General features: G+C 33.1%; 2 protein-coding genes across 4 annotated transcripts; both read right to left on the minus strand.

Annotated features, from left to right (window-relative positions):
* Nucleotides 1-1,616: 1,616 nt before the first annotated feature.
* Nucleotides 1,617-5,546, minus strand: LOC146884560 (uncharacterized). Its single transcript, XM_028080000.2, has 2 exons — nucleotides 3,583-5,546; nucleotides 1,617-2,472 (listed from the first exon to the last, which is right to left on the minus strand). The coding sequence occupies exons 1-2, from the start codon at nucleotides 4,984-4,986 to the stop codon at nucleotides 2,125-2,127; spliced, it is 1,752 nt and encodes a 583-aa protein (XP_027935801.2). The 5' UTR covers nucleotides 4,987-5,546; the 3' UTR covers nucleotides 1,617-2,124.
* A 590-nt stretch (nucleotides 5,547-6,136) lies between these two features.
* Nucleotides 6,137-13,379, minus strand: LOC114190923 (uncharacterized). Of its 3 annotated transcripts, XM_085676193.1 has the most exons (4): nucleotides 11,438-13,377; nucleotides 9,077-10,352; nucleotides 8,462-8,919; nucleotides 6,137-6,900 (listed from the first exon to the last, which is right to left on the minus strand). In XM_085676193.1, exons 1-2 carry the CDS (start codon nucleotides 12,809-12,811, stop codon nucleotides 10,014-10,016), a joined length of 1,713 nt encoding a protein of 570 aa, XP_085532319.1. In that variant the 5' UTR covers nucleotides 12,812-13,377; the 3' UTR covers nucleotides 6,137-6,900; nucleotides 8,462-8,919; nucleotides 9,077-10,013. The 3 variants fall into 3 exon arrangements, with proteins under 3 accessions (XP_085532319.1, XP_085532320.1, XP_085532318.1); XM_085676194.1 differs by lacking the exon at nucleotides 9,077-10,352 and having other exon boundaries at nucleotides 11,438-13,379; XM_085676192.1 differs by having other exon boundaries at nucleotides 8,462-10,352.
* Between the last annotated feature and the right edge of the window lie 1,063 nt (nucleotides 13,380-14,442).

Consider the following 14,442-nt stretch of genomic DNA (forward strand, 5'->3'; position numbering starts at 1 on the left):
TAACATTTTTTTTTCAAGACAAATAATGATCATAACTTGGTAGAAAATCAAGATTCCGATATTCATTTAGCTGTAAGTTGTATATTTGACACATAATGAAAATATTTAGATAATAACAATCATAGCTCAAAATAAGGGTTTATTTTTCAATTGTTTTTTATAAAAAAAAAACTTTTAGAAATGGCTTGCACCAATACCTAAGTTTGCACCTATTTAACTTTGAGTAGATGTTCTTGTATCAGAATAAGACATGTTTTCTAATTTTTTTATGTCATTAACAAGGTTTAACATGTAGACACTTTCTTGTGTTTTACGATATGAGTGTCTTCAAGATGCTATTGACATCACAGTTTTATTAATAGAAGAGGAAAAATGAATAAAGTAAACATTGAAAAATGGATATTAATGATCTTTTTCATTTCATATATTGATATGTTTGAAGATTTTATATCAATGAAAGATAAATTCAAATTATACTATATAAATAAAATAAGATGCAAACATTATTTAACAAATAATTTTTGTAAAGTTAGATTTAAAATTTACTTACTAAGTTTATATTAGAGTCATACAAAAAAGTTTATTCGATTAGGACTTATTGAAATTACTGTATCATCCAACAAATTGTTGTTCGTAAATGAGATTGAAATCTCACTTGCATGTTTTTTTTTCTTCTGTCATATTGATTTTATGAGATTGAGTTAATTAAAACTCATCTACTTAGATATATAATGCTCTCTTTCTGACATTATATCAGTTGGAGAAGTGATATTAATAATATTGAAACTAAATCATTTGGATATAGAAGTTGTTGTCACCTAAATTGCATGAATTAAGTTGTAAAAAAATATTTTCTATAACTTTTTCGATTTTAGATTTGTAGTTTATGTAAAAAGCTTATTTTAACTTTTGAATAAACTTCATCAATATCTTTCACCAAGTTCTTTAAAAATTAAAAAAATAACAAATTTAGCAAATACCCTTAAATTGTTATGAATTATTTAATTTAACAACCAATATGTGCATGCTCAAAATCATATATAAACAAAATTAGTGAAATATAATAATCTACTTAATACAAAAAATGAATCTAATTTATTTATCTAATATCCAAAAAGTGAAAAATAGAGATCATGTAAAATTTATATAAGATTTGTTTCTTATTTCTATAGTCATAATAGAAACTTATATAACAAATTTATATGTTTATGTGTTTTTTAGAAAATCCTTGTATGTATCTTTATTAACATTATGTTGGAACTATGTCAAAATTATGTCAAAGATTAAAAAAGTGTCTTTCATGTTATATGAGTATCATACGTGTGTCGGTGTCCGATACATGTCACATCAAACACGAAAACACACCATCTATAAGGCATGTCTGAACTTCATAGTTTCCAAACACATCCTAAATTACAATAAATTAACTTTAAAAAATGTGTAAATTTTATGTTGTTTTGTTGTTTAAAGTGTGGATTCTACAAAATCAAAGTTTTTGATTACTATCACAATTGTGCTTTGATCTTTGACACTACTTATATTTGATAAACATGAGTAAATAACGCATAAAAACTACAAAGGATGTTGTTATACTACTGAAGAACTGAGATGCAGACTGATTGTTCAACTGAGAGAATTCTATATATTTATTAATAGAACACCAGAACGTTACAAGGTTCATACTATAACATAAACTAATGAGAATTAATAAGACGAAGGGGAGAATTCAAGAATACCAGACACACCTTCCTACGGTTACAAATTAATATATATATATATATATATATATATATATATATATATATATATATATTTAACTAACACATATTGCAGTTGTTTCCCTCTTTTTGGATCAATAACTTCTATGTTTTGAATCTCTCACGCTTACTGCACCTTGGTTCAATTTATGTTGTGTTTATCTCCACTTGCAGTTGCCACATGATCCATATCAGATGTCATAAAAATAAGGCTAGTTCTACCAAATGAAGTTCTTTGTCAGTCACATGTGAAGTGAGTCTAGCTATTGCTTGTTTTTTTGAAATCACCTCATCTTTAGGTTAAAAAGTTTTCCTATATTTTTGTTAAACCATGTGAAGTTCCTACTTGAAATCTTTGTAACTTTTGTTATTTATTGTTTCCATCCATTTTACCTTTCCTAGTTCTTTTCTGTTTTAACTTTTCTTCTTCAGTAAACCATTTATAATCTGAGGGAATAGCAAACAGATCCTGCTCATCAAATACCATACTACTAGATTCCAAATTAGATGAACTAGATCTTGAAGGGGTCTTTATCCACTGAAACCATGATGATGATGATGATGATGAGGGATTTTCTTCCTCTTCTAGGTTCTTTTCGTCACCAGTAGGACTTGATGGGGCTGATTCAAACTCATCTTCATTTTCTTGTTGTAGTTCTTCAAACTTTGTGAAAGTCACAATTACTCTAACAGTGGACACTACAGGGATGGCTACCTATATTTCCAAAGTTAATGAGATGGTAGAGTTTGAAAAAAAAGAGAAAGATTATAGATAAGCATGACAAATAAGGAAAAGAAATCATAAACAATGTCAAAACTTTCCCTTTTAATCCTAACAAGTAGAACCCACTTGGCAGCTAATAATTCCTGTTAAACAATACAAATAAGAAAGGAACACACCAATGGGTAACCAATTACCATGTCTAAATTCTATGTTCTTGAGTCCAGATTTCTCAAGCCAAATTCATGATGAAATCTATGTTCTTGAGTCCTGAGAGAACTCTTGGTTTAGTTGAATTCTTCTCTCCCATATTTCAGGTCATGTGTTGATAAGTTTATTATCCTTTTATTCTATTCATAGAGAGAACCAAGAAAGCAGAATTCTGGTTTCCCATTTAGAACTATAACCTTTTATTTTTTATTTTTTCTTGAGAAGTTCCTCAAATTGAGTTATGTGCTACTCTTACAGAAAAGTTTGAAGTCTAGCTTGATAAATGTGAATGAATGTTCCAAATGATAATGTATGGTTGGATACATTCTCAAAGTTCCCTCCTTCCTCCTTCAATATTTTCATTTTCATCTTACAGTAATGCATTGCATACCATTAGTCTCTGACAAAACAATTACTTTGTACAAGAACACCCGTAGCTACAAAAGAAATGCACTATATCTAACCAACTTCTGTCTAATGTCTAGGTGACATGGTTATATATGTTTAACACAATTCAAACAGGAAAAAGTGCTGCCACATGTTTGCTAAAACAATCTTCACTCTTCATGATTGAACTGTAATGCTTTCTGATAATTTTCATGAAATAATGTTTTGGAGAAAAACTTGCCAACAATCATAGATGAGTTCAGATCAGTTGCCATCAGAATCATTTAAGGTCAAACACCAAATAATGCAACTTTCAATCATAGAAAAACATAATTGTACTATAATCAGAACACGACGTTCATTGTTAGATGTCATAAGATAATAGCAATAATAAATTTCCCCTTATGAGTACTGCATCAAGGAAAACAAGAGGGAAAGAACTAATGTAAACATATAATGAATGTGTTGATGTGGAAGGCTTAAATCAAAGAACAAAAAAGGACATACCCTGACTGGAAAGGAATCCTTTGGAAGTTTTGTTGTAAGGAGTTCTCTTAACCGTCGAACTGCTTTAATTCTCTCAGCAAGAATGTCAAAAATAGGTAGCAATTCATCAATTGTTAATGGAAAGTTTTGAGAAAGCCAAAGAGCAGGCATCACCCCTCTTGTGTACCGGCTTTCACCATTTTCGGAAGTAAAGTTCTCAGAGTTTGCATTTGTGGTTTTGTCCTTGTGGTCTCTATGTCCACCAGACTTTTCTTTCTTCTCTTTCTTTTCCTTCTTTTCTTTCTTTTCCTTCTTTTCTTTCTTTTCTTTCTTTTCTTTCTTCACACGGTTACTTTTATCACAAGGACCATTTTCATCTGTTGAATTCATCGCAGCTTCCAACTGCTTCTTTTCTTCTTCTGTCAAAATGTCATCATATTTTTCTTCATCCTTCTTCTTCCTTTGTCTGGCCTCAGGTGGTGGAGCTCCAGGGACTTCCCTTGCCTTCGCTATGAAAACCACATTGTGCATGTCATACACCTTGGCTTTCCATGGCCCCACCACTTCTTTTCTCTCCTTTTTCCTCCATGTTACCTGGGGAACAAGAACTGCTTCACTCACATCAATCCCAATGCTTATTACTCTGTCAGCCCTATACTTCTGATTATATTTCCTCTTAACTTCTTTGTCAGTAGGAGGAGTTAGGGCGGCTGAAATCACAAGAACTTCCTTCTCTTTGTGTGAGACTTTGAAAAAGGATCCTGGCAATTTCCTATCATCATCTTTAACACCATCACCAAGAAAAAGAATGCTCTGATTTGACCTCTTGATTTTCATACCATCAAATCCAGCCAAAGTCATATCTGCCCTCATATTGCCACCCTTTTTCCAAATCTTGTAAGTGTCTGAAGGTGCAATCCTTGAGATGAAAGGTATCACAGAACTCTCAAAATGGAATGTAATCTCCATGTAGAAGTCCTTCATCCTTCTCATAATCCCTATATACCTAGGCAACCTTCTAATGTACTTTTTCTCATAGTCATTCCAATAGTACCTGATCATAGCCTTTGCTATTTCATCTTGTTTGTGAATGATAGCTTGTCTTATAGCAGTCCACCTTTCCCTGTTCTTCAACCTACAATTTGCCCCAGCATCCATCAGTTTCTTCATTGCAAAATAATCACCATATTTCACAGCCAGGTGAAGAGGGGTGTCACCATTTGGTACATCCCTTCTATCCACCATAGCAGAGATCACTGCAGCCTTTTCATCCTCCGCTATTGAATCAGCCTCAGTTTTAATCTCAAAGGGGTTACCTAGTTTTGGGAGACGCCCTAGTAACTCATCAAGAGCAATGTGATCCGCCAACACTATGGCCTTGTGCACAGGGCTATGCTCATATGCTGAGACATCAATGTCTTCCATTGCAGATCTTTCTTTTCACACTATATTTCTGTGATCTCAATCAAGAGCAACTCAAAAATTGAAACTGATCCATTCACAACAATACATGGATAGGTTTATGAAATTCGTGAATGAAATCAACTCCGATTTTTGATAAAAAACAAGAAACGGAATCAATACATTGCTGAGACGACGACAACAATACCAACAATTAGAAGCAGAAAAACACCAGTTTCAAACCAAGCTTTTGCTGAGGCATAATTTTGTAATAATGGAAAACTTAAAAAAGAAATGAGAAAAAATCATGAAGAAAAACTGTAAGTGAGGGTAAATTTATTTGAAGCAAAAGTCTTAGAATAGAAAATATTAATTTAGAGCAGAGCATGTGTGTGGGTCTAAGTGCATCAGACAGAAAATAGAACTCTCCAAATTAAGACATAGAAATTGAGGGTTAAATTTTTAGTCATAATTTTGCTGATTTTCAGAAAAGGGTTTCGATTGTGAAGATGCTGATGTATAGGAATCGGAAGTTGTTGAAGTTGAACCCATTGAAATAGGGTGAAGCAATGACCCACAGTTCTTCAATCTTGACATTGAGTCAAATAATATCTTATCATAATTACTTTTTATGATTTGTATTTATTTTAAACTTTTATAACTTAAGAAGTTCATTTAATTACATAATTAAATACTTTTTTTTAATTCTTGAAACAAAGAATCTTAAGACGCCGGTGTTAAACATAAATTAACCTGTTCCTAGATTTTAAATTTAAAACCCAAAATATATGTTATTAGACAACTTTTTTTACATATGTTTTTTTAATTTAAAAAAAACGTTTAGTTCTTTTGAAAATAAAATTATAAATTTAAGTTCATGTGATCTTAGAAATGAATTCCAAGTATTCTAAAAAAATATTATGTAATAATGAATCTCATTTAAGAGTGCTATATGATGGTGTCTCCTATTGAAAGGGCTTTTATGAAAGTGTTAAATCATTCAAAAATGATATATTTTCAAAACAAATAAATTTTTTTAAGGGTGCAACAAAGTTTTTACAACATTCAAGAGCAATTTTGTCGTTTCATCATTGTAGAGGCTGCGTTTGGAAATTTCTACGTTGTCTTTTTTCGCACAAGCCCGATTGCACTCATCTACATAAGACAAGTTCAATGATGATAACTGATACCAAATTTCATTAATAATAACAATGCTGATATAGAATAAAACGTAAATGATACAGCTCAAAGTGAATAAACAAATTGTTGAGTTTATTTACATGAATGAAATCAGGGAAAAGAATTATTATAACCAAACAAAGGTGCATTTAAACTGCAATCATGAATATGAAAAGTTGGATCACTTTGATTGCAACTATCCTGAAATAATAATGGTTTTCCACATGTCCTTAAACACAATCAACAAATTCTTTGCAGCTATCATTGCATGAATCACAATGTTTCTTTTCCTTATGCCATATTCTTGAAATAGATAATCCATAACTTCAAATTCAATCTCCAGAAAATGGCCAAAGTTCTCTAAAACCCCAATGCACTTCCAAGTTTGGAGCTTGCTCATGAAGTGTCACTCACACTGGCATAATTAGCTATGACTTTTTTCCTTTGTTTGATTTGTTCTTCTCTTGCATCTTCTTTTTCTTTGTTTCAGCACTGATCCAAGTATTATCAGATGGAATTGCAAATGGGTCTTGAATATTTTCTATCCTACTGCAGGATCCTGGAGCAGATGTGCTAGAGCGATAAGAAGCCTTTATCCATTGGAACCAAGATGATGCCGAGAAATGTGGCGCAGCAGGGTTCTCTTGGCCGGTTGCAGATGGACTCGCCGGCGGCGGCGAATTCTTGTACCGGCTGTAGTTCTTCAAATTTTGTGAAGGTAACCAATACTCTGATAGTAGGAACCACAGGTATGACAACCTGTGTATCATGCAAGAGGAAATGGATTAGCATCATTTGCAAAGAAAAGGAAAGAAAACATGTGAAAAGAAAAAGAAAAGCCAACAAAGACAGTAATCATGTGATGTACAATCAAGTTAAATTTCCCTTTCCTGAAGAAGCTCAACAGACATGGTTCAGTTTTTGTTGTGAGCATTGAGCAATCTTTGTTGAGTGCACTTACTAGAATCAGTAATTTGTGTCCACATGGTTTTAACTTATTCTAATCACAAAAACACTAAAGAACTGAAATAACCTCCTCTGATACAAAACCACTCATGAATCCTCACTTAACCTTAAGCTTTTGAGTAGTTGGTTCATGAAAACTACATTCTTCATTACTAAGAATAAGCTCTGAGCTTTTCCACCCATTGAAACTTCTTTTGGTTTTTCTGAAACAGTCTCTTAAAATGGGAATGTCTTTCATTACAAGAAAGAATTCTTAATCACTGCTAGAGATAAAGTGTATAACTCTCAAGCTATCTGTGAAAAATTATAGTTACAAAAAGCATAATACAAATGTCATCGTGGTTTTAGACAAAAATTACAATAATCTTATTTTTTTCCAAAAACAAATAAAAATAAAAAGTTATCATAAAACGAAAGGAAAGATAAGGCATCAAAGCAAAAATAAAGAAACTAATACAAAAGAATAACTCAGCAAGGTATATGTGTGTGTCTGTACAAGTATGTATAAATCAAGAGATAATAGAAAAAACATTAATACACTCTTTGGAACACACTTTTCTATTGACTGAAATTTATTAGGTATTAAAATTTTGTCAATCTCACTTCAGTTTCCCTTCCATCCCCAACCTAAAAAGAAATGGTGTGATCATAGTTGTAAGCAAACCACCAAAGATAGCAAAGTACAATTTCTTTTTTGTATTCAACCTTAATCCCAAGAAAAACAAATCACAATGCAAGCTCATTGGCATGGATATTACACTGTAAAACATTACTACTGATTGTCAGAAAACCAATTGGTAACTGAGAGTGACTAGATAGCACAGACACTTTTACTTTTGCAATAATAATAATACTGACTCAAAATGACACTTAAGCTGTCATTGATGCAGACATTCTTGTCATTATCACCTATCAGTTCATAAAGAATCACTATCGCATGCTTCATTCATATTGTAGGGTTTTTTGTTTTTAAGCAAAGGGCTATTTTTGAGTCACTTAAGATTGCTTGGTTATTATGTTGGGTTCCCCTTGAACTATATGTAGATAATACAATGAATTATATACTTTATCTTGATATCGGTTATTGAATTGAGCAACAGTATCCGTTTCTAGCTCAGATCTATTCCTGACTTCTATTCTGCAACTACTTTCACTTGATATCCTCCCATTTATAGAGCAACAAATGATGTGCAGCACACTACAGGATAAGCAGAATAAACAAGTGTAATTCATCCTAGAAAGTGACACAGAAGAAAATAAAATGGAAGCAAAGCGATTAAAGAGTTCAACATACATATGCCTAGAATATTCATACTTCTAGTAACAGGCCCTAAAAAGATGACAAAACACTGACCTTAACAGGGAAGGTTCCCATTGGAAGTTTAGTTGTAAGGAGTTCTCTTAATTGGCCAATTGCTTTGACTTTGTTTGCAACAACGTCCAGCAATGGCAGGAGTTCTTCAGTCACTCTCATTGGTCAAGTCCGCCGAATCCAGCCAAGCGCATCTTCCAATTGCCTTCTTTCCTCCTCAGTCAATATATCATTGAACTCTTCACTCTCAGTTTCATTTTCATTGCAAGATGAGAAGAGCTCACCATCTGTCATAGCTCCCGGGACTCCTCTAGACTTTATGCTCACAACTACATTGTGCACATCATACACCTTATCTTAGCTTTCCAAGGGACTACCATCTCTGTTTTCTCTTGCCTAGGCTAAAGAACTGCTTGAGTGACATCGGCCGAAAAATATCTGTTTTAGACATTGCAGCAACTTCTTGTTGAACCTCCTCCTCATTTGCTTAGTCAACACATCTGCAAGTTAGTCATTTGATCTAACAAACTCAGTACATATTTCTTTTGTCAACAACTTTTCCCAAAAAAAATGGCAATCAATTTTTATATGTTTAGTGCTCTCGTGAAACACTAGATTTGATACAATGTGGAAAGCAGCTTGATTATTGCAATACACCTTCATAATTTGGATGTCACAAAAGTTAATCTCTTGAAGGAATTTCTTCACCCATATAAGTTCACATGTTAGTGATGCTATTGCCCTATATTCAGCTTCAGCCGTCGATTGGGCCACTACATTCTGTTTCTTACTCTTCCAGGAAATAATGTTTCGTCCAAGAAAAACACAATATCTAGTAGTAGATTGTCTATCAATAGGAGAACTTGCTCAATCTGCATCACAATACCCAGAGACCTAAATGCTTTCTCTATCTTCATATAACAAAGCTAACCCGAGCTATTTTGAGGAGTCTGCATAAAGTGACTAACCACACTAGCTGCAAAAGATAGATCAAATCTTGTAATAGTAAGATAAATCAGTTTTCTAACCAGTCTCCTATATCTTTTTGGGTCGGAAAATAATTCAACTTCTTCGGTCATTAATTTCTTATTTGAGTTCATATGATTGTCTACTGGTCTACAGTCAATCATACCTGTTTCTTGTAAGATATCAACTTCTTATGCGAAATTATAACTCCATCTTTTGACTAAGCTACTTCAATGCCCAATTCAAGCCTCCCAAGTTCCAAACACATCCTAGATTACAATAAATTAACCTTTAAAATCGTGTGTTACTTTTATTTTGTTGTGTTGTTTAAGTGTGGATTCTACAAAATCAAAGTTTTAAACTACTATCACAATTGTGCTTAGATCTTTGACACTATTTCTATTTGATAATCATAAGTAAATAACATACAAAAACTACAAAGGATGTCATAAAAATAAGACGAGTTCTAACAAATGATGGTCTTTGTCAATCACATGTGTAATGAATCTAGCTATTGCTTGTTCTTTTGAAATCACCTTATCAAAAAGTTTTCCTATACTTTTTGTTCAACCATGTGAAGATCCTATTTGAAATGTTTATAACTTTTGTTACTTCCATCCATTTTACCCTATCCTACTTTTTTCTGTTTTGCCTTTTCTTTTTGAGTAAGCCATGTATAATCTGAGGGAATAGCAAACAGATCCTGCTCATCAAATACCCTACTACTAGATTCCAAATTAGATGAACTAGATCTTGAAGGGGTCTTTATCCACTGAAACCATGATGATGATGATGATGATGATGACGGTGCTGCTGCTGAGGAATTTTCTTCCTCTTCTAGGTTCATTTGGTCACCAGTAGGACTTGATGGGGCTGATTCAAATTCATCTCCATTATCTTGTTGTAGTTCTTCAAATTTTGTGAAAGTCACCAACACTCTAACAGTGGACACCACAGGGATGGCTACCTATATCTCCAAAGTTAGTGAGATGGTAAATTTTGAAAAAAAGAAGGAAATATTATAGATAAGCATGACAAAGAAGGAAAAGAAATCATAAACAATGTCAAAACTTTCCTTTTTAATCCTAACAAGTAGAATCCACTTGGCAGCTAATAATTCCTGCTAGACAGTAAAAATTAGAAAGGAACACACCAATGGGTAACCAATTACCATGTCTAAAATCTATGTCCATGAGTCCAGATTTCTCAAGCCAAATTCATGATGAAATCTATGTTCTTGAGTCCTGAGAGAACTCTTGGTTTAATTGAATTCTTCTCTCCCATATTTCAGGTCATGTGTTGATAAGTTTATTATCCTTTTATTTTTTTTTATAGCAAGAACCAAGAAAGCAGAATTCTGGTTTTCCATTTAGAACTATAAGCTTTTATTTGTTTATTTTTCTCGAGAAGGTCCTCAAATTGAGTCTTGCTTGATAAATGTGAATGCTTGTTCCAAATGATGATGTATGGTTAGATATATTCTCAAAGTTCACTCCTTCCTTCTTCAATATTTTCATTTTCATCTTACAGTAATACATTGCATACCATTAGTCTCTGACATAACAATTACTTTGTACACGAACACGGGTAGCTACAAAAGAAATGTACTATATCTAACCAACTTCTGTCTAATGTCCAGGTGACATGGTTATATATGTTTAACACAATTCAAACAGGAAAAAGTGTTGCCACATGTTGACTAAAACAATCTTCACTCTTCATGTTTAAACAGTAATGCTTTCTAATAATTTTCATGATATACTACTGTATTGGAGAAACAACTTGCCGAATATCATAGATTAGTTCAGATCAATTGCCATCAGAAGCATTGAAGGTCAAACATCAAATAATGCAGTTTTCAATCATTGAAAAACATAATTGTACTATAATGAGAACATGATGTTCATTGTTAAATGTCATAAGATAATGGTAATGACAATTTTCCCCTTAATGAGTACTGCATCAAGGAAAACAAGAGGGAAATAACTAATGTAAAGATATAATGAATGTGTTCATGTGGAAGGCTTAAATCAAATAACAAAAAGGACATACCCTGACTGGAAAGGTCTCCTTTGGAAGTTTTGTTGTAAGGAGTTCTCTTAACCGACGAACTGCTTTAATTCTCTCAGCAAGAATGTCAAGCATAGGTAGCAATTCATCAATTGTTAGTGGAAAGTTTTGGGAAAGCCAAAGAGCAGGTATCATCCCTCTTGTGTACTGGTTTTCACCATTTTTGGAAGTAAAGTTCTCAGAGTTTGCCTTTGTGGTTTTGTCCTCGTGGTCTTTTTGTCCACCAGACTTCCCTTTCTTTTCTTTCTTTTCTTTCTTTTCCTTCTTTTCTTTCTTCACACGGTTACTTTTTTCACATGGACCATTTTCATCTGTTGAATTAATTGCAGCTTCCAATTGCTTCTTTTCATCATCTGTCAAAATGTCATCAATTTTTTCACCCTCCTTCTTCTTCCTTTGTCTGGCCTCAGGTGGTGGAGCTCCAGGGATCCTTTTGGATTTCACACTGAGAACAACATTTTGCATGTCATAAACCTTGGCTTTCCATGGCCCCACCATTTCTTTCCTCTCCTTTTTCCTCCATGTTACCTGGGGAACAAGAACTGCCTCACTCACATCAATCCCAACCCTTACTGAGTCAGTCCTGTACTTCTGATTCAATGTCTTCTTAACCTCTCTCTCAGTAGGAGAAGCTATGGTGGGTGAAATCACAAGTACTTCCTTCTCTTTGTGTGAGACTTTGAACAAGGATCCAGGGAATTTCCTATCATCATCTTTAGCACCATCACCAAGAAAAAGAATGCTCTGATTTGACCTCTTGATTTTCAAACCATCAAAGCCAGCCAAAGTCATGTCTGCCCTCAAATTGCCACCTTTTTTCCAAATCTTGTAAGTGTCTGAAGGTGCAATCCTTGAGATGAAAGGTATCACAGAACTCTCAAAATGGAATGTAATCTCCATGTAGAAGTCCTTCATCCTTCTCATAGTCCCTATATACCTAGGCAACCTTCTAAAATACTTTCTCTCATAGTCATTCCAATAGTACCTGATCATAACCATTGCTATTTTATCTTGTTTGTGAATGATAGCTTCTCTGAGAGCAGTCCACCCTTCCTTATTCTTCAACCTACCATTTGCCCCAGCATCCATGAGCATCTCAGTTCCAATAAAATCACCATGTTTCACAGCCAGGTGAATAGGGGTGTCACCGTTTGGTACATCCCTTCTATCCACAATAGCAGAGATCACTGAAGCCTTCTCATCCTCCGCTTTTGAAGCAGCCTCAGTTTTAATCTCAAAGGGGTTACTTAGTTTTGGGAGACGCCCAAGTAACTCATCAAGTGCAATATGATCCCTCAACACTATTGCCTTGTGCACAGGACTATGCTCATATGCTGAGACATCAATGCCTTCCATTGCAGATCTTTCTTTTCACACTATAATATATACAAAAATCGTGGAACCACAGCACATGATTCCATGAAATCAACAATTTCTGTGATCTGAATCAAGACGAACTCAAAAATTGAAACAGATCCATTCACAACAATGCATGGATAGGTTTATGAAACTCGTGAATGAAATCAACTCCGATTTTGATCAAAAACAAGAAACAGAACCAATGTAGCTGAGATGACGACAACAACAATTAGAAGCAGAAAAACACAAGTCTGAAACCAAGCTCTTGCTGAGGCATAATTTTGCAATAATGGAAAACTAAAGAAAGAAACGAGAGAAAATCATTGAGAAAATAGCAAAAAAGAAAAGAGGAAAAAAGAATACTTATAATGAAACTGAAAGTGAGGGTAAATTCATTTGAAGCAAAAGTCTTAGAATAGAAAATATTAGTTTAGAGCAGCATGCATCACGCAGAAAATTGAACTCTCCAAGTTAAGCCATAGAAATTGCTGATTTTCAGAAAAAGGTTTCGATTGTGAAGATGCTGATATATAGGAATGTCCCATTGAAATAGGGTGAAGCAATGACCCACAATTCTTGAATCTTGACAATGAGTCAAAGTCAATTCTCACTTAACCACCACCGCTCATTTGCTCATCAAATCACAAATTATATAATCTTTAATACAATATTTTATTTTACAACAACCAAGTAAATAATCTCTTATAATACTTACATTTTTATCATTTTTATTTATGTTTTAAACTTTTATAACTTAAGAAGTTCATTTAATACATAATAAAATTATTTTTTTTTAATTCTTGAAACAAAGAATCTTAAGCCACTGGTGTTAAACTTAAATTAACATGTTCCAATAAAAATTTCTTATAAAAAGTAGATTTTAAGTTTAAAATCCTAACTATAAGTTATTAGACAGCTTTTTTTACTTATGTTATTTTTCTTTTTATTAAAACAAACGTTTAGTTCTTTCGAAAATAAAATTATAAATTTAAGAGTTCATGTGATGTTAGGAATGAATTCCAAGTATTCTAAAAAAATATTCTGTTATAATAAATCCCATTTAAGAGTGCTATATAATGGCTTCTCCTAAAAGTTGTTAATTTTTTTTCCTACGGTATGAAAGAGTGTTAAGTAATTCAAAAATGATATTTTAAAGGCTATTTCTTTTTGCACCCCTATATTTGTTAAAATTTCAAAAATATCCCTGCGTCACACAATAAGACAATGTGATGAATAATTAGGGTTTTGAATAGGTGCTATTTATTGTTGTGAGTTCATTTGTGGTGGTGATTCCATGTGGTTACTGATTTTTGGTGGTATTTGCTAGGCAATTGGGTGTGTCGTGGTGGTTGTGTGATGGTGACGGTTCCGCAGAACTTCATTGTTGTCATATATTTTTGTAAGATATATTTCGTTTCCATTATAATTTTGGATTGTGTAATTCGTGAATGATACAAATTATATAATCCACAAGTGATAAATCATAATTTTACACATATCAAATTACAGAACCTAACGGTGAATTGATATTACGAATTATAAAATTTGTAATGTATTTTCACTTACCATGTTTTGTAATTCGTAAAGTTGATCGAGAATACAATCTAACACGTTGCAACAAAGGTTGT

Source organism: Vigna unguiculata, chromosome 7 (genome assembly GCF_037176805.1).
Source record: "Vigna unguiculata cultivar grain cowpea cultivar isolate G323 ecotype 2 chromosome 7, ASM3717680v1, whole genome shotgun sequence".
NCBI lineage: Eukaryota > Viridiplantae > Streptophyta > Magnoliopsida > Fabales > Fabaceae > Vigna > Vigna unguiculata.

Bases quoted from the DNA above. Each gene is read 5' to 3' on its own strand.
- LOC146884560 (XM_028080000.2), bottom strand. From the start codon at position 4,986: ATGGAAGACATTGATGTCTCAGCATATGAGCATAGCCCTGTGCACAAG. The intron at 2,473-3,582 runs GTATGTCCTTTT...TTGGAAATATAG, and splicing joins AGGATTCCTTTCCAGTCAGG to GTAGCCATCCCTGTAGTGTC.
- LOC114190923 (XM_085676193.1), bottom strand. From the start codon at position 12,811: ATGGAAGGCATTGATGTCTCAGCATATGAGCATAGTCCTGTGCACAAG. The intron at 10,353-11,437 runs GTATGTCCTTTT...TTGGAGATATAG, and splicing joins AGGAGACCTTTCCAGTCAGG to GTAGCCATCCCTGTGGTGTC.